General features: G+C 32.3%; 3 protein-coding genes across 3 annotated transcripts; 2 read left to right on the top strand and 1 right to left on the bottom strand.

The window, feature by feature from the left end:
- Positions 1-1,077: 1,077 nt before the first annotated feature.
- On the bottom strand, positions 1,078-5,538 carry LOC11412425 (U3 snoRNP-associated protein-like YAO). The gene is made up of 7 exons (XM_003594456.4): positions 5,005-5,538; positions 4,417-4,756; positions 3,765-3,989; positions 3,311-3,539; positions 2,904-3,082; positions 2,730-2,795; positions 1,078-1,389 (listed from the first exon to the last, which is right to left on the bottom strand). Exons 1-7 carry the CDS (start codon positions 5,400-5,402, stop codon positions 1,312-1,314), a joined length of 1,515 nt encoding a protein of 504 aa, XP_003594504.2. The 5' UTR covers positions 5,403-5,538; the 3' UTR covers positions 1,078-1,311.
- A 9,499-nt stretch (positions 5,539-15,037) lies between these two features.
- Positions 15,038-17,187, top strand: LOC11413855 (peroxidase A2). Its single transcript, XM_003594454.4, has 4 exons — positions 15,038-15,310; positions 15,531-15,722; positions 16,189-16,354; positions 16,482-17,187. Exons 1-4 carry the CDS (start codon positions 15,086-15,088, stop codon positions 16,958-16,960), a joined length of 1,062 nt encoding a protein of 353 aa, XP_003594502.1. The 5' UTR covers positions 15,038-15,085; the 3' UTR covers positions 16,961-17,187.
- A 5,583-nt stretch (positions 17,188-22,770) lies between these two features.
- On the top strand, positions 22,771-24,457 carry LOC11417426 (peroxidase 22; the record flags this gene model as incomplete). Its single annotated transcript, XM_039830953.1, has 3 exons — positions 22,771-22,833; positions 23,379-23,544; positions 23,811-24,457. Coding segments are annotated over 3 exons (684 nt in total), but the record flags the coding sequence as incomplete, so codon positions are not given.
- Positions 24,458-25,135: the final 678 nt, after the last annotated feature.

Here is a 25,135-nt window from a genome sequence, read left to right as displayed (position 1 = left end):
CCTAACTAATTTACTTACCACCAAAGGATTCATACACACTTAAACTTATTTTCAACCCTTTAGTTACTTCTCATTTTTTTTTCATCTAACACATCGCTGCTCTATTTCTGCAGTGCATTAAGATTGCATATTGGCAGCCATGTTGATTTATTTTGAGCTTATTAAAGGTTGAGTAAGTACAAACTTTTTTAATTGTGGTTTGTAGTTTAATGATTGAAATTTGGAATATCTGTTTAGTACTTAGAGAGTGAAACTTTTTACTCCAGTTATTAATTAAGATGGAACCTATTTAGTCTACCAAAACCTTTTCCTCTAACTGTAACAAAATAGTATACTTACCTCCTCACGATCAAACTCCAATAGTTGTTTATGACATTCGGGTTCTATAATTCGTCCCGATTGTTCATAAATCTTGTAGTATATACAACGGAAAAAGTTTTTCCCAAATTAATTTACACTATAATAGTGGGTAAAGTTTTGATCATTCCAATCTTGTTAACTAAATAGTCTGCATAAATTCGCTTTTGATGACCTAAAAAATAATTTATTGCAAGTTTGGTTCCACTTGGTTCCACTTTCAGGAATGTCAAAATTGATTTTGTTAGTGCAGAATTGCTTTTGAGTAGAATTGATTGGAGCACCATAAATGATTCTACTTAAATCACAAAAAATTATGTTTGGCTTCCAACTTTAACATTGATTACAGCCTCAGTCAATTAGACCTAAAAGCTAATATCTTTAGCTTCTGCAATGACCAACTTGTTCTCAAACAATTCTGATCCAAACTTTCAAAATCATAAACCACCATTTTTCATGGAAATTGATTTTCTAAGATTAATTCAATCCAAATCATTTTTTGTTATTGTAGAACCAAAGTCAATTAAACCTAAAAGCTAATATTTTTAGCTTCTGCAGTGACCAACTTGTTCTCAAACAATTCTGATCCAAACCATCAAAATCATAAATCACCATTTTTCATGGAAATCGATTTTCTAAGATTAATTCAATCCAAATCATTTTTTGTTATTATAGAACCAAAGTCATGCTTACTCATAGATGCCTAAGTGAATAAATGTCTATAAAAGAAAAAACAGTTGATTTCTTGAAACTAAATAAGTTCAACTCGAGTCCTCAAGTCTTTTTCAATGTAGGAACCTCGTATCATGATTCAAAATTCTCAAACAATCGGGCACTAATAATAACAAATGTAATTGATACATATAATTAAGATCACGGACAGAGATATCTTTCAACTCAATGTTGCATTTGGAATTAGTCAAAATTGAAGAGGTACAATCGTTGCCTCACATCTCATGACAATTTAAGTGGAAGAATTGAAACTCCATTTCGAGCTTCACGTATTCTTCCCCATCTTCCTAGACGCGGTTCCTGTAAACAGACATTTTGTTAAGTTAAAAGTATTAAACAATACACTAATGAATGAACTAATAATAAATCCTCAATCTATACAGAGATTATATGTTGAGAGTCCTAAACATCTTTTCTGTATCCCCTCCCAACTTTCGAGTTCAGCTAAGCTTACAGTTAAAAGCAAGAGTTAGGTTTGATGATCAAGGTTTGTTTTTTGTGAAGTCAAACAATTTGATCGTCAATGGGTATGACTAACCAACAATAGCCACAATTATTCTGTAAAATGCAATCTATCTAAAAGTGTAAACAATATCCAATGGTGTTTCCATAGAATTGAAGCAATCAATCACTCTCTCATCCAATAATTTCAACCACTTCCATGTTGGTGGCCACCTATTTACTAGTTACTAGATAAAACAAGTCTAATTCATATAATTGGCGTATAAAAGAAGTCAAGAAAATGAAATTAGCCTTCTAAATGTAGTTTACTAAAGGTTCGTCAGCCCCGCTGTAGCGATATCCATTTTGGGATACAATTGTGGTGGTCAACCTGAAACCTAACTGAGTGAGTGCAGCCAAATCTAGACCTGAGACCCTTAATGTTATTAATTCCTCCACTTTAATCACTTAATATGGGGGAAGCTTCACAGTCACAAGCTAACATACACAGAATTGTCTGTAAGACAACCACTCCATCAAATGCACTCTAAGCAATAGAGTTTTTAGGGGGTAAGAGTATTAGGAAAACAAAGCAAGAGAGCACAAAATTCCATAATCACAGAAAATTTAGTTCTATATTAATATGCTTATGATAATCCCATAACAATTAACTAACTTCTAAAGTAGTTCGGTAAAAGAAAATATCCGAAGTAGAAATTTTTTAAGGCTCTAGCTTTTCTGTCAATAGAGTTTAAGGCTCTGTTTGCAAGGGGAAGGGAGAGGGAGGGCTTTGGGTAAAAGAAATAATGAAGTGTAAGGGATGAAGGGTTTTGGGAGGGGATGGCTTTGAGGGGTTTATTTTTCTTCAAATACAAAATTCCCTCAAAATGGGGAAACTCAAACTGTATTGTATAAGGGTTTTGGAGGGTTTAGATAATTTCTTTAAATCCAATCTATGTTATCATACTCTCAAAATGAAAAATATATTGAATCATAAACATTCATTTACCATTCTCTACAAGATCACTATTTCAAAAAAGATGGAAGATTTCTCTATTTTTCCCTCTACTCCCATCCCCCAAAGCCTTCCCCTCCCCTTCCCTCCAAACTCGCAAGCAGAGTCAAAGAGATAACTAAGTAAAATGTATACCAAAGAAGAAAAACAGAGCAATACATGCCGAATTTAACAGTTTAAGTACCTGCCCAACTCCAGCAACAAGGAATTTTGCTGATTTCGCAAAAGCCAAAGAATTCACAAACCCAACCTGTGATTCAAAAGATTTATTACATGCCAGTGAAATTTTCAACTGCAATTACAGCTAAGCATGAATATGAATCCGATAAATGAGTTTAGTTGCTATCCTTCTACTTACCAACGGTACATTATGAAGAGGTTTAATGTCTTTGGTCTCGTTTTCAATTGTCCATAATCTAACAAAACCATTACCCGCACCAGATGCGGCAAGGTCACTGTTCCTACAGACGGTCACTGCACTGACCCAAGAGTGTACTGAAGAACAATGGTGATTCTCGGGATGGTGGTGACCATTTTCTGCATAGTGAAGATAATGGTATCACTTTATGATCCTAACATAATGCTAACTATAACTAAACTCACACTACAAATACACAAATGACAGATATATTTATGGAGTAAATGAAAATAGAATCATAGAGGAAATAGAACACATTCAGAAAAGTAAGCAACGGATAAGAAAATACGTTGCACATAAGAAGTAATTTTCTGAAGGAACTATTAATATAGTATTTAAAGGCTTACCTAGGTTACCGTTGGGTAGTCTTTCACTATCGTTTTGGTCAGATTTCTTGCTATCTGTCAGTAAAGCATGAGCATTCCTCAAAATATGAATAGGCTTCTTTCGTACTGCACCCCAAAGCTCAATGCTACCATCATCCGAACCAGACAAGAATTCCTCATTATTAACAAAACAGCAGCATTCTAAAGAAGATGCAGGAGCACGAAATACAAGACGTGACTCTTCGTGGACCTAAATTACAGAGAATACACATCAGTAAATATTCAGAAAAAAGTCTCATGAGGAAATGGAAATCAGTATAACCCAAGAAACAGCATTTGATGACAGGAAAAAAAATTCCTATTAATTAATCACTTGATATTTTTCCAAAAACAGAGCAATGGTGGGAGAAATTATCCGACATATACAATATGGTTTTGCAGCCATATACTTAAGACTTCATCTTGGTGAGATTACCTTAAACAACTGCATACTACGATCACGGCCAGCAGATAATACCCTTTCTTTGCGTAAACAATCAATACTTAATACTTCACTTTGATGGCCAAACAGAGTATTCATGTAAGTTCTGTCCTCAACATTCCATATCTTAACCGTTCGATCAAACGATCCAGAAAATAGCTCGGTACTTCCTTCCCTAAAAGCCAGAGAAGAAACAGGACCTCTATGACCAGGAAAAGCCTGTAAAAGACAACAGACAAAATCAAACACCAACAATAACAAGTCCCAACTAAACAGTCCAATATCCTACAGATTTGGTCATAAATAGGCTTGTACTTGTGCAAATGCCAAGAATTACTAAATACAAATTAAGGTAAGTTAACCGCTTATGTTAACATATAAAATCTTGCTCAGTTTGAATCAAATTTACACACAATTCACAACAAATATATCAAACACATCAATAGAGCAAGACATATCAACAGTTATGTGACAATTTTATCGAAAAATGAATGTTACCAAACAAGGGAAAGGAGTATAAATTTTCCTTAATCTGTAAATACAAACAATAAACAATCTCACAGTGCACCTAGAGCTGTACTAATCTGTTCCACCCCCAAAAAATATCCAACAATTTTATTTTCAAAGAATGAAAAGGCAAAAGTACCTGAAGATGCTCCCTAGTGCGTGTATCCCATATATGAATATGACGATCAAGTCCCCCAGTTGCCAAATAGCGACCATCCGAACTTGCAGCCAAAGTCAAAATCTGTCTACTTTGCTTTGCAGCAGAACCTTGAGGATCCTTCAAGCCATGAGACTTCAGAACCGAATCAATGGGCCACTTATACCTCTCACATTTCCCGCTCTCAACATCCCATTGCACAATGCTTCCATCTTTCGAAGCCGAAAACCCCTTAGAATCGTCCTCAGATAAAGCCACCGCAGTGACACATTGTTTATGCTTCACTAAATTTTCAAATCCACCATCACCATCCAATTTAACCCTAAATAACACACCCAAATCAGTCAATTTAGCCAAAAGAGTCACATTGAAATCAAAATAAACACAACCCATTGCTTCAATTATTCAATTAAACCAAAAGGGTCACATTGAAATCAAAATCAAAACACAAAAACAAGCAATTTAACCAAAAGGGTCGCATTGAAATCAAATCAAAATTAAAAATCAAAACACAACATAACATAACACAGGCAATTAATGAATAATGTATCAAATTTATCAAAATCAAACCTTGAAGCAATAGCTTTTCTGATGCGACCACTCTCCTCTTGCTGCTCCTTTATCATCTTCGTAGATAGCGAATCCCTCACCCCATCCTCATCTTCATCATCATCATCATCACTTCCATCACCATCTTCATCTCTTTGTTCCTTCTCTCTCCTAGCACTGTCTTTAAACTTCCTCAAATACTCCTCAGCTAGTCTCTTCCTAGCTTCAGCTGTAGTTTCCTCTTCAGACTCCTGTTCCCCTTCACCTTTCGATGGAACAAAACCATCTTCGTCAAAATCACTATCACTTTCAATCTCAGCATCTTGATCCTCGTCGGCGGCTACTCTGCGGCGTTTGGTGGGACCGTCGTCGAAAAATGGGTCGCGTGAATTCTTCTTGCGGTTGTTCTTAGCGGGCATGATTAGGGTTTGAGAGATTTGGGAAATTTGCGATTTTTGGTTTTTAGGGTTTTTGATGAGACAAAACAAAGGTTGCTGCTAGGGTTTAAGTTTCAGAAATGAGTGGGTTTATGTCTCTCGGTTGAACGGTGTAGAATTTACAAATGTTTTTATTTTCACTGTATTTTTTTACTTAATTTTCACTGTATTTTTTTACTTAGATTTTAACAACTACTCCCTCTGTCCCTAATTATAAGACCCTTTTGTTAAAATCACGCGAATTAAAAAAGCAGATATTTGTATTAAAGTTGTTTGTAATCACTATTGTTTTTACAATTTTATCCTTAAGAGTGAGAGTTAGTTTATGTTTTCCATATGCTACTTATTGCTGATTGAAGAAAAAGATGTATAATAAATAGGGGCATGTATGTAAAGAAATAATTAATGTAGTTGGAAATAACAAAAGTGTCTTATAAAAAGGAAAAAAATAAATTCTCAAAAGGGTCTTATAATTAGGGACGGAGGGAGTATTTAATATTTAATCATCTTTGTAAATGTTTTAACTCAGTTGGCGGGTTGGTAGGAATAATACATAATATATATATATATATATATATATAAGAAGATCTGAGGTTCAAACTTCAACCATTACAGAAGAAAGTCAATTTTTAAAAATTAAAAAATATTATTTAATCATTTTTTAAATCAAGCTGTTTTTATATTAAAAGATAAAATAAGGTAAAATTGTTTTTGTATATACTATAAGTTGTTTTTGTATACTATATTGGAGAACTTATGAAAAATGAGTTGAAAAAAGCTTATGAAAGTTGTCATAAACTATTTTCATAAGCTCTCATAAATAGTCTCAAAAAACTTATTTTTTTGAAGAAATAATCTCAAAAAACTTATGTTAGTAGATGATCTTAAATAAGTCAATTTAAACAACATCGTTAAAAGTGTTTGTGTGGTTTTTTTTTTTTTTGCTTGTAGCCTAGTCTAGAGGTCACACAATTAAATGTAGAGAAGTGAGATGTTCGGGGTTCGAACTCGGCTCCTGCATAAATTATCGAAATCAACAAATTGATAATTTTTATAAATATAAAAAATCACAAATATCTTGATTCATCATATTCTTCAACATCTTCAAAAAAGAAACTTAAAAGGTCCCAAATTGATATACTTAACTAAAATCACAACAAAAAGCTCAGATTTCATTGAAAACGAAATCACAACCCAAAAATCAAAACTGAAAACTCGATTCAAATGGAAAACTCATTCGATTTCAACCCTAAAACACCAACAATTCAACATGAAAAGTATAAAAATTCATTCACATAGAGAAAACTAGACACAAAGAAATCAATTAGGGACGGTTGGGTCCGGTTCCATTTTGGGGGCATATTTTGCGTAGTTTTTTTTTAAGTAACTTGTGTCAAGAGTAGGATCAGGTTTTATTCCCGGTGTTGTTGAAGTTATACAATCAATCAACAAAAAGACTACCAAATGTACGACCACCTGAACTCGAAACATGCATATATATATATATATATAAACACATCCATACATACATATCAATACTATCATATGTACATTTTTATTAAGAAAATGTTTAGAGTTGGATTGTTTAACTGATTTTGAGATAAGGGTTGCAATATTTTAAGCCATGTTTTTAATAACTTAACGGTTGTGATTGATATGAAACTTAAATCCTTAACATAATCAACAAGTAATATACTAAAATTCTGAATCCAACCAAATAAGAAAAAAATATTTTTAAGTCAGCCAAGATTAACGAAGATGCTAATTTTTTTGGAGTTAATTAAGATGCTAAATTGTACATGATTTAATTCCAAAATTATATTTTGATTCATTAATTTCTATTTTGCATAAATAATTGCAACACAAACACATACATTATACTAGAGAGTACAACTAGATCAGTAGTGTTGGAAGGTTTTGATTAGCCAAAGTTTGTCTTGATTTTGTTCACAAGAATCACAACATCCAAACCTCTTATGGAGTTGATATTTGGAAAAGCTTGTTGTTCGCTTACGATTGTTGCTGTGTTGTTCAGCAAAACCGATGCATCACATGTATATGATATATATTTTGAAACTTTACTCATAGACTTATGATAAAGGCTGTACAAATTTGACTAACGAAATGATCCCTTATGCATCTAACTGTAATCTTAAAGCATGGTTAATAAATTTTATAGGTTTCCTAAGTGTAACTTAATTGATAGTTAATAAGGTCATTGCTATTAAAAAAAGGCTAATAAGGACATTATTTACGGAGGACAAGATTTAAACTTTTTTTTTTTTTTTTCATATTTAAACTGTGTAGCAACTAGCAACTATATTACTTGATAAGCGGGTGAAGGTGGTTTATGGATTTTGTTTTTAGTGGCGTTTCGCGATGGAGTTTGATTTAGGCGGTGAAGTTGGTTTTGGTGGGGGTTGTTCTAATGGGTGTCAAGGCCAGCCCTAGGGCATAGGCGGGGAGTACGACGACCAAGGGCCATGCCGGTAGGGGGCCCAATTTTTTTAAAGGTGGGGTGTATATAGAAATATTTGGATTTTGGGGGTATATATAGCAAAATTCTCTGAAAGGCCCAAACTTTGACATGATAAAAGACTAGGCTGAAATCTGTTATTGTTTTTGGCCCTTTTAACGAGATTTTCTATATATACCACATGTAGCATAAATATTTCTATATACACTCTCCTCTATTTTTTTTTGTTGTTCTTAATAATATGCTAAAAAATTTATTATCGAAGAAATTAGTGATATTTTTTTGGGCCTTTTGTTCCTAATAATGTGCCTCATTAATATTAAAAATATCGATGATATTTATTATGCAAGAAATTGAGATGATTTTCAAAGCAAAACAAATTCTATTTTAGTTGAAAATGGGCATACTAGAGAAATTAATCTTAATCTTGTTTTTCAAAGATTTCAAAAAAATAAATCATATCAATATAGTAATGTCAATTTTCTTGTATTGATTGAAAGGATTGTAGAATTGAATTTGATAATTCAAGATCATGTGAAACACACTCATCATTATGAAACCGATGTGAGAACAATACGGAAAAAAACCGATGTGAGACGCATCAACTTTTTTGTTAGGTTGTTCTTTTTATCAATAGCTGCATTTGACATATGATGTTTTGGGGTGCTAAAATTTCAATCTACTTTGTCAAAAAAAAAAAAATCAATCTACTTCGCATGTGTTATTGTTCTCTACTTTTACGCTATTTTATTTTACTTTGGTGTATATAGAGTATTTGATTTATTTTTAGATGTTGTCTAAATTACACCACCGGTGCATAAAAATTAATCTTTTAAAAATAAATTTGCAATTTATTTATTTTGTTACAATATGCAGCAAAAGTACATTAGTACTATATGGATGCTTTTGGTCCTTTTGGAATAATTTATCGATTTTTTATTCGGACATATCTTAGAGTATAAATATTTATGGGAAATGAGGATGGATAACTCACTTGGTTGAACTAACATTTTGAAAGAGTTAATTAGTTAAAAATTATGAGTTTGAATCATGACATGAGAAAAAAAAAATACCAACATAATAATTAATATACTAACATTTGTCATTAACAAAAATAAAAATAAAAATAAAAGAGCAAATATTTGTAAAAATAGTTTATCAACATATATTTTAGTTTATTTCAGTAAACTTTTCAAAATAATTTATGCGATAGTTTATAGAGTAAATCAATTTAACCACGATTTTCCATGTGAAAATGTTCAAAACCATGATTAGATAAAAGCATGTCTTTTATATATCTTACAAATTTAACCATGTAATTAGAAAACAAAACTGAAAATTAGTTTGAAGGACTTACTTGAACAAAACAATCATGAAAGTGAAGCCTAACAAGACTAGCAAAAATACGAGTATCTCTTAATGAAGCTTTTCATACAACTTTGTGTACAATAAAATGCAATTGGGGACAAGTTTCACGGTAAAAGTATTGATCTAATTGTGCATTTGAGAACAAAGGTAACCCTCCAAGAACAACCACTACATAGATCATTTTTCTCTCTAAAATTAATTTTAAATTGTGTGTTTTTTGTTTTTGCGAGAATTAACATGTAGTGAACCTTAACTTATAGAGTTATGTGGCCATGGCCTTTGGTATTGTAATTTGTTTTTTCTGTTCAAAAGTTTAAGTTTGTTTTTTTGCTAAAGTTTGAACTTTTAAGTAGATGAGTGATCTTGGCATCGAGTGATTTCCATTAAGTGTGTCTTAACCGTCTTTTTGAGCCAAAAAAACAAAGGTGAGACTTTTGATTAAAATATACTCCTTAATTTCACATTTTAGTCTTCTCTAAAACTATAATGTCTCTTTCATTTTCGTAAGATGTCTCTTTCATCTTCATAGTTTGTAACTATTTGGATATTTTTATTTAATTGTAAATCTTAAACCAAATGGACCTTAATCATTAATTAGTAATACGGAGTTAGAAGGGGATCAACATAGACCAAAATCGTTCAAGTTTTTTTCTCTCTTCATATTAGTATTTTTTTTATATTTTTTTTTTGTGTCTATATTTTTTTTGTAAATTTTATATGAGGTTATACAATGACCTTTTTTTGACTCAATATATTGAGTCTTAAACACTTAAGTTTATAGATTTAACTGCAATAATTTTTAACTCGAATCCATACAAGATAAAAAGAAAGTAAGGTTTTGTTTGCAATTTACAAAAGAACTCTAATCCTTAACTCTAATCTTATTCGTAACTAGAGTTTCAATTTTAAATTCCTCATTGCAATTTCGATTAGAAATTTTGACTCGTTGTTTGTGATTATGTTTACACTTTCTCAACCAATACCACTATTTTATTACTCACAATTTCATCATGAATTCATATGTTTGCATTTTCTTTATTTCAAATTTTCGTTCTATGGAGGTGGCAAAGCCGTTTTCTTTCATATGGAGGTCGGTTGGTCCTTCTGAAGTCTGTCCTGACCGTGTTATTTGTTTATGCTCTTTCATTCTTCAAGGCTCCGTCAGGTATAATCTCTATCATTGAATCTATGTTTAATACATTTTTTTTGGGGAGGGAGTGAGGATAACAGGAAAATTTCCTAGATTGCTTGGAGCTCTGTTTGTTTGTGTAGGGAGTATGGAGGGTTGGGGGTAAGGAGGTTGCAGGAATTTAATAGCGCTTTGTTAGGCAAATGGTGTTGGCGAATGATGGTGGATAGAGGCGGGTTATGGTATAGGGTTCTGGTAGCGCGGTATGGTGAGACAGTTGGGCGGTTGGAGGTTGGGGGCCGGAGTGTTTCATCTTGGTGGCGGGAAGTAGCTAAGATTAGGGATGGGGTAGGCGATGTAGAGGGTGGTTGGTTTGCACAGAGGGTATCGAAAAAGGTAGGGGATGGCACTAGTACTTTCTTTTTGCATGATAGGTGGCTTGGTGATACTCCTTTTTGTACCAGGTTCCGTTGTTTATTTGACTTAGCGTCTAATAAACTGAGTACGGTGGCTGATATGGTTGCTATTGGTGGGGAGGTTGACGGAGAGGCGTGGGGTTGGAGGCGAATGTTGAGGGTGTGGGAGGAGGAGATGCTAGAGGAGTGTAGGCAATTAATTAATGGTGTCGTTTTGCAGCATAATATTTCTGACAGGTGGCAATGGGACTCTGATTCTGCTGGTGGTTACAGTGTGGGAGGCGTCTATCATCACCTTACTACTCAGGCTGAACCTCCAGATGTTACTATAGGAGATCTTATCTGGCATAAGCAGGTGCCGCTGAAGGTTTCCATTTTTACTTGGCGATTGTTGCGAGATAGGTTGCCGACTAAGAACCATCTTCTAAGGCGTGGCATAATCAATGGCGAGGCAGTTATGTGTGTTACAGGGTGCGGTATGGCAGAGATTGCGTCTCATTTATTTATTCACTGCGCCACTTTTGGTTCATTGTGGCATCTTATCAGGTCTTGGATCAGAATGTCAGGTGTCGACCTCCTTAATATTGATGACCATTTCATTCAGTTTACTCACTCTACAGGTCACTCAAAGGCTCGTCAATAATTTCTCCAACTTATTTGGTTACTTTTTATTTGGTTGGTTTGGAATGAACGTAATAATATGCTTTATAATAACATCCAAACCACCGTTGAACAACTAGCAGATAAAGTAAAATTTCACTCTTTATGGTGGCTTAAAGCTAACAAAGTCAATTTTATGTTCGGTACTCAAAGATGGTGGTCGGACCCTTTATTATGTCTGAGTATCGATTGACCTTTGCTTTGACTTTACTTTGCATGTCTGACTATTATTAGGGGTGACACTTTTAGTACATCTTATACTTAGGTGTTTCCCTACCGTTGTTAATATATTCCATTTTTATGTCTTTAATTTTTTTTTCCGTTCTATGTTATTCAAAAGTCATTGGATATATTTAAACCTTAAATATCTTATGATTCTTAAATTTCATGTTTGAAGGTGAGTATTTTAACATGTATAATGGATACGGATCAGTCAAACTTTCTACTTTTCCCGAACTCCCCTTTGGTGAGTAGTTTCCAAGTGCTTTTTTTTTTTCTCTCTGTGTTGTTTAATACTCCCTCTCTTTTTTCTCTAGACCTTTTATTTTTTTACACCCATTCAATACAACATTTTCTCTATATTTTTTTTTTTCTTTCTATCATATCATATTCTTATCTCATATCTATCCAACGCACATCACTCTCATATATAGAATGGGTAATGAATGTACAAAAATAGTTTTCCGTTCTCTATACACCATCACCTATTTGATCTTACTTTGGGTCATTGATATGGCACCACCAAGAAAGTATTTTTCCTTGGGTATTTCTGATGTGTTCCTAAATATAAGATATTTTACCTATTATTTTAACTGCAAAATTTATCAATAACTATATCCCTACATAAGACGAACATGGATCAACATATGGTGATGTTAGTGACTTTAAAAACATATAACTCGAATGGGTAAACCTCGAAGTCTTTATTTATTTATTTTATGTGTAATCTTTGATTCTTAAGAGAATGACCTTTGGTAATCCAAAAATTAATTGAAAAGTAAGTAAAAGCGCTCAAAAATTGTTTAACTCATGTTAATCTAAGATTCTACCGAACAATTCATCATTTAATGAAACTGATTAATCATATCATTTTAAACACTTGGTTCAAAAGTCTTTATCTGTAAAGAGTCTTAAAAAAGGGTGCAGAACTTGTTGACAAAAGCATGTATGCACATAGGGACAACTTTTATTTTAAAATGTGACCGTAGTTTGTACCAAAATAATTATAATAAATAATTCATAAATGTTTTTTAAAGGAATAATTTTTTTTGAGGGAGAAAGGAATAATTAATAAATGTTGTTCTGTCCTTAAAAAAAATAAATAAATGTGGTTTTGTCAAAAAAAATTAATAAATGTTGTTTGGTACATTGAGCAGGCGGGTCCTAAATACAAGTCATTTTTTGTCATTAAAAAATAAATATATAAATCTTATTTTATTAAGCTCCCCTAAAAAAAAGTCTTATTTTATTAAGCTAAAACATAGAAGTCTTTATTAATTTACTCAATGTATTAATTATTCTTTTTATAAAAATATCTCTCTTAATTTCCTATTTTCTTGCTGTTACAGTATTATTTAGAAAAATACTTTATATTTAAAAAAATATTTTAGAGTTGAATTATTTTAATGAATATTATCTAACTTTTTAATTTATGTGAAATAGTTAAATAAAAATTATATTTCAAAACAAGTGAAAATTGGACATATGTTGTTAGTTATACTAGTTTTACGTTGGTGTTTAATAACAATCGAGTATTTGGCTTTTACAAAGCCGTTATATAATACTATAAACTTAAATGACAATATATGGGTTGTTATTGGATGGAGGTGTAAAACTATTTTGTAACCATGATATATCTCGTTAAACTCTAGAAAAGTATGTACCATTTTAAGAGTCTAATTTATATAGTTGCAAGTAAAACAATATTTTGTGTCAAAAAAAAAAGTAAAACAGTATTTTAAATTCTTAATGTGGATATTCCTATTATAGAACTCATTTTTAGATTGAAATTTTATTTATAAGTAACATCTCGAAGTTTCTTTTGTCGATAAAAATGTCTACAAATTTTTATATAAGTTTAAAGATGGGAACTCGTAGGGGTAAGTATGGAACTGGATATATGGTCTGATGATAATTTGGTGCGAATTTTGGGTGATGAGATTACAACTTTTTTCTGATCAGATAAGTGGATCGAGGGGGGATTTCTATGATAGGCTTCAGCGTCTTTATGAATTAAAAGGGAATCGGTTGGTAATAGTTGCAGAGGTGTATGCTTTAGACTGGTGGATTGGGGGAGATGGCGGCAATTGTTTGCTTGGGAGGAGGAGATGTTGGAGGGAGTGTAGTGAGCTTCTATCTAACATTATTTTACAGGTTGGGATGGTAGGGAGGTGAAAATGGCAACTTACGCCTAACAAAAGCTATACCGTCAGAGACATTTATCATCTACTAATTGAGGAGGAACCATCCCATCATAATGGATTTTAGAATATTATTTACCATTAAAAGTTTCTACTTTTTGCTTGACATTTACTAAATAATAGGTTAGCTACAAAAGATAATTTAGTTCGACGATGAATTATTCAATGTGTGTTACTGGATGTGGTCTTCAAGAAAATATTGTATATCATATTTATTTTTGGAATGTGACGTGTTTTGGAGCATTTGAATATTGGTTAAGCAATGACTTGATATTCAATCAGTAAATCCTTCCCATTTATCCGCACATATGTTGTATTTTGGCATGCTAGAACGGTTTTTTAAGAAAATTTGTTATTATTTATATACTATTTGGCTAGATTGTTTATAGGTCATCTGATTGAAAGATACTAATTAAAAAACAATTATTTCATTTGAATTCTTTTAATTTCAAAATTTTAGCTTGTAATACGTCACATGATGTGTAATAATTGGACCACGTGACACTTAATTTATTTTTGTTTTTAACCGTTGATCGACAGAGGGACCAATAATAATCTTTTTACAAATGCATGGACCTAAAAAAAAAAAAAAAAAGTGGTGGATCAATACCCAAAAATTATGGTAGTGCATAGACTAATAACATATTTAAACCTTAAAATTGTTTATATTAGTTATATCTGATTTTTTTGTCAAAAAAAAAAATTAGTTATATCTGATTTATCATTAAAAAACCATTTTTTTAGGGAATTAAAAAACCATCTTACGAAATCAGATGTGACACTTTTTATACATTATTTTCAAGACTTATCTAGTTTTAGTGAGCAATTTAGATTAATTTTCCCCCATTAGCTACTACCTATTTCCATAAATATAAATTCTCTGAAACATAAATCTTTATCCCTAAATGAGAAAATGTCGTCATATTTTAAATTTTCAATGACGTAAATATTTCTTGTCAATATGTACCTGCTTACGATGGACAGCGATTAGAACTATTTTTTTTCTCTATAGTCTTTAGTTAGAGCAACATGATTAGATGAAGATTTGAATATTAATAATTTGAACGACCAAAACACGAAATGAAATGCAGGAACATTGCCTCCACAAGCCATTTCTCTCTATATAAATAGACATGAACCCCATATGTGGTAGACACAATTAAATTTCAAGAGTTCAAAAAACAATAGAAATAATAATGAACTCTTCTTTTCATCTCACATTAGCAGCTTTGTGCTGTGTAGTGGTTGTGCTTGGAGGGTTTCCCTTCTCTTCAAATGCACAACTTGATCCTAACTTCTATAAGGACACATGTCCAAATGTCACTTCCATTGTCCAAAGTATCTTAGCAAACGTTTCTCAGACAGATCCTCGTATCCTTGCCAGTTTCATTAGGCTTCATTTTCATGATTGTTTTGTTCAAGTATGTATTATATTATATATAATATATAATAATTGCGATGTGATATTGTTGAAGCCACAACGAGTTTGATAGAATCACAAAGAACATGTGATTTTGTTGAAAGTTTAAAGTGTCAATGCTACGACGTGATTCTATCAAACTAACTGTAAATTTCTCACCAACATCTAACTAAGTTTTGGATATTTGTAACTCATATATTTGATATCTATGTTTATGAAAGGGTTGTGATGCATCACTCTTGTTGAATGACTCTGATACTATCGTGAGTGAGCAAGGAGCTTTGCCAAATAGAAACTCAATAAGAGGTTTGGATATTGTGAATCAAATCAAAGCCGCAATCGAACTTGCTTGTCCTAGTGTTGTGTCTTGTGCAGATATTCTTGCACTTGGTGCTAATGTTTCCTCCGTTCTGGTACGTTTCACATCCTCTATATATTATTGACATTTTCTCTATCTCGTTCACAAGACGACCCAGTAATTTTTAATAGTAATTGAGACATAAAACAAGTTTTCATGTATATGATATTTTTTGTCAACTACTCAAGGAGAGAGAAAAAAAAAATGTAAAATGAGTTGATGAATTTGTTATACAAGTCATTAGTAATGAAAGTCTCTTAGCCGGCCATCTTTGATGCTAGGTTTCTTCATAGTACTAAAAAATGTTTGGGATTTCATCTGTAAATAACTTGAAAGTTTCAAACTAAATATAAAAAGATCAATCAATAAAAATATATTATTTTAAGTATCAACCTTCATTTTTTATTGTTATGATTTTAGTTCTGGCAAATATACTGCTTTTTATTTCTGGTTATTATTATTTTTTAATCCTACTAGTGTGAGACCATAATTTTTTACTTGTGTCACATTTTTCCTCGCAGGCTCTTGGTCCTGATTGGGAAGTTCCATTAGGAAGAAGAGATAGTTTCAATGCAAATCAAAGTCTTGCTAATTCAAGCCTTCCTGGTCCCCGATTTCTTCTTGATGAATTAAAAACCTCCTTTCTTAATCAAGGTCTCGACACTACTGATCTTGTTGCACTTTCAGGTATAAATGTTTGTCTCCTTAAAATCTATATCTCTACACATAACATGTGTACATTTTACAACCGTTTCGGAGGAGATTTAAACTCGATACTTGGTGTCTAATTGTATATGCTTTGATCATTTTTTAGGTGCTCATACGATTGGAAGAGGTGTATGCCTTTTATTCAATGATCGAATGTACAATTTCAATAACACCGGAGTTCCTGATCCAACTCTAAACACAACCTTACTACAATCATTGCAAGCAATATGCCCAGATATTGGCGTTCTAGGTACCAACCTCACCAATTTGGATGTAAGCACTCCCGATACATTCGACTCAAACTACTACTCCAATCTTCAAGCTGGAAATGGTTTGTTTCAGAGTGATCAAGAGCTTTTTTCCACACCTGGTGCTGATACCATTGCCATTGTTAATAGCTTTAGCAGCAATCAAACTCTTTTCTTTGAAGCTTTTAAGGCCTCCATGATTAAGATGGGTAATATTGGAGTGTTAACTGGAACTCAAGGTGAAGTTAGAACACACTGTAACTTTGTTAATACTGTTAGTCTTGCTACCAAAGTCACCAAAGATTCATCAGAAGATGGTATTGTTAGCTCATTCTAAGTAATTTAAGACAAGTTGCATAAGAAAGGTATCTACCCAATAAAGAGTGTTTTCTAGGGGCACATATATACATGTGCTCTTTTGTGGATTGTGATATGTTTTGTATTTTATTTTGTAATCTATGGCTACTGAATGCAGTGTGTTTGTAAGTTCTATTTCGCTCTATTATGATAATTATGTCATATTAATAAAATTGTGTATGTAAAAAAAAGGTTTGATCACTTTCAGTTTATGCAATTTCTGTAATTAGATTAAGGATATTTTAGAGATATATACTATGGTTAAATAAAAAAGAAATAGGTAACATTTGCTTATATCTATGAACGATGAACATAGACATCATATGGACACCTCACACCGATATGTCGACATGCATAATAATAAAATTGTGTATACTAAAAAGCGTCTTATCTTAGAAGTAACTTGTAATTGCAATGTCCCGTGAGCATAGCTCAATTCGTAGACCAATGCATTATTATATGCAGGAGCCGGGGTTCAAATTCCAGACACCCTACTTATTCACCTTATAAGATGAATTCTAGCCACTAGGCTACCTGACAAAAAAACTTGTAATTTTTTTTTGGGTCAAGTAGCCTAATGGCTAGAGCTCACACAATTTAATTGTGGAGAAGTGGGATGTCTGGGGTTCGACCCCCGACCCCTGCATATAACATGCAATATCCCTAAAAAAAAAAAAAAAAAACTTATTTAAGAGTCATGGGGTTGTGATAAAAAATGTATAAAAGAAGAGTCACGGGTTTCAATTAAGACAAAATAAAAGATCTTAATCTCTTATATTTTCTTCATTGAGGTGTGGTTACACATCTTCATCTTTTTTTTTTCATCTCTATTTCAATCTAAATAAACTACTTTTTTTAGTAGATTTAGGTTTTTTCTTCGTGATTTCATTGTCTATGAGTGACGCAATGTTATACGTCGTCTTGTGCAGTATTGTTTGATTTCTCGTCTTGTTGTGGTGTTCATCTGATTGTTATTGAAAGATCAACTATTCAATTATTTGGACGTCAACGTTGTAGATCTAGAGGTATGGGTGTTTCGTCATTTAAATTTTATCATATTATTTATCGGTATTTTACAGCTGTATGCTATTAACTTGGATGATATGAGTTTGCTCACATATTTATCCTTTACTTTTTTTACGATGTTAAACGATGTACTCTATCAATTAAAATAAATGAATATTGTTTTGTTTTTGTCAAAAAAATAATAATCTTTCTTTCTTTAAAAAAAGTTTTAACTTGTCTTGGAATTAGGATAATGGCATATATCGATTGTAGTTAGAGAGAAATGTTAAGATGTTGAAAGAAAAAACGTTATCAGAATTATGTATTCAATAATTTTTAAAAAAAAATCTACTTAAAATTTATAATTTTTTATTTTTTCAAATAAATAAATTATTTTCTTTTTTAAATCCTTAACAAGTGCCTTAAAACACTTACTAGCAACATTTCTGAAAATTAGTTTTGTTTTATAGACTATTGTCAGTCAAATTTTTAAAACTTCAATATAGCACACCTGGTTGATTAATTTATAGTTCCACCTCCATCCTACCACGTACAACGGTTTGATATATTTTTATACAAAGAAATAAGTTTTAAAATAAAAGATTCTTTTAATTTTTAATGCAACATTATTTGTCTTATATTATTAGTTTTTTTAAGTTACTAGTAGAATTTTAGCAAGTGTATTAAAACTAGCGAAATAATAATTCTAAGTTCGTACCCACAAAGACTATATTAATTTCAATTTAACAATAAGGTTATTATCTTATATGTGTAAAATTTTGGGGTTGTCCTATGCGGTTGTTTGATTTGCATAAAATAATAAGAAAACTTGTAAAAGTGTTGTGAAAATAATAGGAGAAATGAGATTAGGTCTATTAAATCATCTGACTACGATCAATTGGTAGACTGCAACTAAATAATACTCCTTCCGTTTTAAAATGAGTGTCATTTTAGCAAAAAAATTATTTCAAAATGAATGTCACTTTCAGTTTTCAATGCAACAATAACTTATTTTTTTCAATTGTATCATTCAATTAATCCTATATACACTACTTCCAAAGTATTTTAGGCTTAATTGCACTTTTGGCCCCTAACTAATTAAAATACAAAACAACCTCTATGTATTAGATTTTGGCAGTTTTGGCCCCAAGGCCACTTTTGACTTAGTCTTCGCTGACATGGCACCCACAATGGTCGACACGTGTCACCTCACTTAAGGGATGTGGGTGCCACGTCAGCGAAGACTAAGTCAAAAGTGGCATTGGGGCCAAAACTGCCAAAGATCAAATACATAGGGGGCTGTTTTGTATTTTAATTAGTTAGGGGGCCAAAATCGCAACTTTTGAAAAGATAGGGGGTCAAAAGTGCAATTAAGGCTATTATTTTTTCTTTAATGAAAAACAACCCAATAGTTGATTAGGATAACTTGGTAAAATAACATCTCTCTTTCTTTTGATTAATGCATTTATTAATATGTGTGTAAGAACCTTAAACGACATTCATTTTGAAACGGAGGGAGTACAAATGTTTCTATAGTTTTACGAGGATTAACAAAACTTACTCTAATCAATCCCTTGAGTCAGAGTTCTCTTCTTAGATTACATCCCCCAATTTCTTAGGTGCTCTCATATTGTTCGAAGGTTTTTAGAATGTTAATATATTCTCACAATTAAACGGTTATCCATTCCTAGACTAACCATGTTTAATTAAACAATTCAATTAGGTATAAGTTGAAAGTTAATGTCAGTAGTCATTCATACTTTGGTTTCATTTTACATGTGATCAATACATAAAATAAAAAGCATTAGAAACAAATTGAATTAAATAAAAATTAGATTGACATTTATATAAAATAGTGTTTCACAACCTACATGGTTCAAACAGATCTACATCAGAATCATCTCCGGACCTAACCTCTAATGATTTAATTACTCATAATGAAGATTACAAATAAAAAAAATCAATTGAAGCATTCTAACATACAATGGATTGACTATGAGTTTGGTGGAATGGCCACCTCTTCAGTCTTGTGCTCTCAAAAGCATGCTTCAAATCTCCAAAATTCAGAACCCCCTCCCCAAAAACAAGGTTAGCTTATATAGGCAAGGTCTTGGGCGCTCAAAATCGTGTGATGATGACCAAAATCGTGACACGATTGCTTCCTTAAATTCAAATTTGTATTCTGGCACACCTCCAAACCATGTCACGATTATGTAATCGTGACACGATTATTCTGGCAGTGACAACTTTAATTTCTGGTTGAAAAATTGTGTCACGGTTGCAAAATCCCAACACGATGCTTTAATTTCAACTTCTTGATATTTTTTGCTTTTTGCACCTTCAGGCTGTCTAAAATTGTTACAGACTCAATAAAAACATCAAAATAAATAGGAAAAAAAATATGTAATGACAACATGTCAAATCATTCTTTGTCCTCAAGGAATTTACTTGTAAAATTGACAAACTACAGTAAAAATAACAATTATCTAATCAAGTGATAATACAAAAAGTTCATCTCATTGCTAGCCATTTGATGGGCCAACTGGCTTGACTACAACCACAATTCACAACTTCACACAACATTTTGACAGGTGTTTTCCACCGTCGACATGCAGGTCTACATATTACTATAAACTTGAAAAAAAATAAAACGACTATCAAAGTCAATGTCAACACCCTGTCAAGGTCTTTAAAAGTTGAAACAAGGCTCAGGTGAATGCGGGATAATTTTTGAAAAAGTAGGTTAAAACAAACAATGGAGTTACGCATTGTACATTTACCTTATTCACCCCATAAAATAAACTCAAGTACTAGAGAACTATTGTGACCATGAGACAATATTATTATTGTTTTCTTCATTTTTCTTGTCTCTAATATTATTATTATTATTATTATTATTATTATCTGATTTTGCTATACCTTTTGTTGCACTTTATCAATTCATTTTCGAATAGATATTTTATTCTCTTAAGTTCTTTAGTATCCCCACCCTCAAACTTAATTGGTTGCAAATTTCAAAATCAACCCCGAACTTAAACTTTAGTAACACCCTACAACCTAACTCTAATTATTATTTAGGTAAACAATTTAAGGTCTCTAGACTTGTAATGTAACTTGTCACCGAACAAAAAGTTATAAATCTACAGGCTCAAATTGACTTTACAAAAGGATAATCACATTAAAAACAAAACCATAAATTTGCCCTCTAATATTACGTTCTATTGAAACAAAAATATCAGATAAAATCCAACAAACTTCTAGTCCCTTCCTCAAATCAATTAACTCAAAGTCCTCCGGAAAATTAGTAATATAGAATACATCATTTAACTGATTAGAGCCTTCATTCACAATGTGGTGAGAGGACTTACACATACATGTACGACCATCAACAATTATCCTCTCATTCTCTAAGGGTTGCACGCTGATGCCATGAAAGAGCAGGCCAACACTGCGTTGTAGGGTTATTCCACCTCCGCCCATAATCTAGAATGTTCACCGCAGCGGGTGGTTGACCTTACCCTTCTCTGAGAAACAAACCTTCTTCTCATGTGATCATAAAAAACCCTAGGTCTCAAATCCCAATCCGTATCAAACCTGTCAAATCGATCAAAAGACCTTCCTTTCATCTACTTTCCAAAAGCATAACCCTTGTCCTTGCCAAATCCTACATGCATGCTGCTTTCATGTTGTCTGTAATGTCTCTAAAACTCCGGTTCCATCGCTTTCATCCGTGTGTTTCTCACCTTGGCCCACTCTCCCCAATTCCCCCCCCCCCAATTTCTCCATCCCCAGTATATGCCCCCCTCCCATAGAACCTATCAGCCGGCGAAGCAAACCGACATGGTGGTCCAAGGCTTGGCTTTGAACCGCCACCTCTTTTTTTCTCTCTAACTCTCTCGCTCATCTCTCTATATGGTATATTATTTAATCCATCTAGTATTAATGTGCAATTTAGAATATTTATTCCCCATTAGCTACTACCTATGTCCATAAATATAAATTCTCTAAAATATAAATCTTTATCCCTAATCCTCTGCTTGGTACAAGAGAAATGTAGAAGAGAGAGACATCAACGAGAGAAAGAGGAGAGAAGTGTGGCATTTATCTTGTTTGGCAAAGGTGAGAAAGAGAGAAGAGGAACAAGATTGGCGTGGGTCCCACATAATTTTCGTTCTCCCATGATTAGCGGAGAAACATGAGAGAAGTTATTCATTTGTTGCTTTTGTTCAAGTATGTATTATAGTATTTAGTATAATTGCGATGTGATTTTGTTGAAGCCACAACGAGTTTGATAGAATCACGAAACAGTGTGATTTTGTTGAAAGTTTAAAGTATCAAACTAAAATGTTACTACGTGATTTTGTCAAACTCACCATATGCATCAAGTTAATTAAATGTTTTATAGTGAACTCATCTTGATCTCACCAATATGAAGAGTAATATATTTACCAATTTTCTAATACTCTAAAATGTTATATCTATACATGTAAGGGCTGTGATGCATCAATCTTGTTGAATGACATTAATAGGGTGACAACTAGGGTACCCATGGAAGAATGGTGGGTAATTTACCCCAACCAATACACATTAGTCATATAAGCACATTTTTAAGTGGTATCCATGAACTATCTTGACCCCACCAACAAATTGCTCATTTTCATTGGTTGGTGGGTAAATTACCTACCATTCTTCAAAGGTAATCTAGAAAAAACCCACTAATAGTAATACTATCGTGAGCGAGCAAGGAGCTAGGCCAAATAAAAAACTCAATAAGGGCTGTGATTTTGTCCTAGTGTTGTGTCTTGTGCTGATATTCTTGCACTTGGTGCTAACATTTCCTCAGTTCTGGTATGTTCCACAGATTCTAACTGAGACTTAAAACAAATTTTAATATATGTGACAGAATTTTTTTTAAATGAGTTGATAAATTTGTTATACAAGTCATTAGTATTGAAAGCCTCTTAGCCGGCCATCTTTGATGCTAGGTTTCTTCATAGTACTAAAAAAATGTCTGGGATTCCATCTGTAAGTAACTTGAAAGTTTCAACCTAAATATAAAAAGACCAATCAATTAAAATATATTATTTTAAGTTTCAACCTTCATTTTTTTTTGTTATGGTTTAAGTTTTGGCAAATATACTACTTTTTATTTTTAGTTCTGTTTTTTTTTAATCCTACAAAATTTCTTCCTATTGTTGATTTTAGTCTTAATATAAAGACTAAAAGGAATATTTGACAAGTACCTCTAAAAAATGCCTTTCTTTAATTCCTTTTAATAAACTTTTTTTTTTCTCACGACTTATTATTATTACTACTACTTGTATTATTTTTTTCCTTTTCTTATTTATTTTTTTGCTTGTGATTCTAATTTTTCTTGGTTACATAATTTGCAGGCTCATGGTCCTGATTGGGAAGTTCCATTAGGAAGAAGAGATAGTTTGAATGCAAATCAAACTCTTGCTAATTTAAACCTTCCTCGTCCCCAATTGAATCTTACTCAGCTAATATTCTCCTTTTCTAAACAAGGTCTCAACATTACTGATCTTGTTGCACTTTCAGGTATAAAAGTTTTGTCTCCTAAAAAGCTATAGGTGTACGCAACATTAGTGTACATATATTTTTACATATATGCATGTGTGTCTTTTCTAAGTAAAAAGAATTGAAAAAGAGAAAATTAAAGTGGAAATAATATTAATCATTTTTTCCCTATTTATGCACAATAACTAGACACATGTCTATTTATCCAAACCAATTACATTTTGCCAAGTGTATTTTCTCATATGCTATTTAGAATCATAACATAATGTTTTTTAAAAAAAAATTAGGTGCTCATACAATTGGTAGAGGTCAATGTGGATTCTTCGTTGATCGATTATACGATTTGAACAATACTAAAAATCCTGACCCAACTCTCAACACAACCTACTTACAAACATTGAGAACAAGATGTCCCAATGGTGTCCCAATGGTGGAACAAGATGTCACAAGCTACTACTCAAACCTAAGGATTCAAAAGGGGTTGTTTCAGAGTGACCAAGAATTGTTTTCCACACCTGGTGCTGATACCATTGCCATTGTTAATAGCTTTAGCAGCAATCAAACTCTTTTCTTTGAAGCTTTTAAGGCCTCCATGATTAAGATGGGTAATATTGGAGTGTTAACTGGAACTCAAGGTGAAGTTAGAACACACTGTAACTTTGTTAATACTGTTAGTCTTGCTACCAAAGTCACCAAAGATTCAGCAGAAGATGGTATTGTTAGCTCATACCAAGTAATTTAATACAAGTTGCATAAGAAAGGTACCTACCTACCTATAATAAAGAGTGTGTTCTAGGGGAACATACATGGGCTCTTCTCTTGTGCTGGATGGTGAAATTGAATGCAGTGTGTTTGTAAGATCTATTTTGTAATCTATGGCTATTGATAATTATATGTCATCATATTAATAAAACTAAGTATCTTTCATATTTCTTGTAACTCTTAGATGAGATATCATCAGTTTTTACTTTCTTGTTCTTTTCTTTATTTGTGCATTCACGGGGTTGTGTCAGAAATGTTATTATTTTCGTGGACTAGGTTCAAATCTTGTCCCCTATTCTAGATTCAAATCTTCTATCGTACTCATCAAAACTTGATTTTTATTCAAGTCTTTTGTTTTTATTTTTTTAATGATGCTGCATTCATAGTTTTGTTTGATGTACTAATGAATGAAAAGGAGTATTTTTCTTTTTGAATATATATATAAAAGATGTTATTTTATACCCACCTAAAATATGAAGGAGTAAGTTAATAAGTCTACTCTCACTTGCTCTTTACTAAAAATATGAAGGAATAAACCCTTTTTTAACACTATTTTTCAATAGATATTTGGCATGTGTTTAATTTCTCCAATAAAACAAGCCAAACCCTTTTTGTCATATACACAATATTCAAGAAAACAACATTTATTTTTTTTTTTTTTGAAAGAGGCACACAAACAACAACAGTTTTAACTTGTATTGGAATCAGGATAAAGGCATGGCATATGCCGATATTAGTAAATTGGTTACTATTTGTAGAGCATTTTGTCGTCAAATTTTTAAAACAATTTGATTACTTTATAGTTCCACCTCCATCCTACAACGGCTTGATCTATTTATAAAATAAATAG

This window comes from Medicago truncatula, chromosome 2 (genome assembly GCF_003473485.1).
Source record: "Medicago truncatula cultivar Jemalong A17 chromosome 2, MtrunA17r5.0-ANR, whole genome shotgun sequence".
Taxonomy (NCBI): domain Eukaryota; kingdom Viridiplantae; phylum Streptophyta; class Magnoliopsida; order Fabales; family Fabaceae; genus Medicago; species Medicago truncatula.
Note: the sequence above shows the minus strand (reverse complement) of the source record. Positions and strands in the feature narration are given on the sequence as shown.

Coding starts and splice junctions, on each gene's coding strand:
- LOC11412425 (XM_003594456.4), bottom strand. CDS start 5,402: ATGCCCGCTAAGAACAACCGCAAGAAGAATTCACGCGACCCATTTTTC. Junction 4,757..5,004: donor AGAAAAGCTATTGCTTCAAG/GTTTGATTTTGA, acceptor TGTGTTATTTAG/GGTTAAATTGGATGGTGATG. Junction 2,796..2,903: donor CTCTTCATAATGTACCGTTG/GTAAGTAGAAGG, acceptor TTTGAATCACAG/GTTGGGTTTGTGAATTCTTT.
- LOC11413855 (XM_003594454.4), top strand. CDS start 15,086: ATGAACTCTTCTTTTCATCTCACATTAGCAGCTTTGTGCTGTGTAGTG. Junction 15,723..16,188: donor CTAATGTTTCCTCCGTTCTG/GTACGTTTCACA, acceptor TTTTCCTCGCAG/GCTCTTGGTCCTGATTGGGA. Junction 16,355..16,481: donor TGATCTTGTTGCACTTTCAG/GTATAAATGTTT, acceptor ATCATTTTTTAG/GTGCTCATACGATTGGAAGA.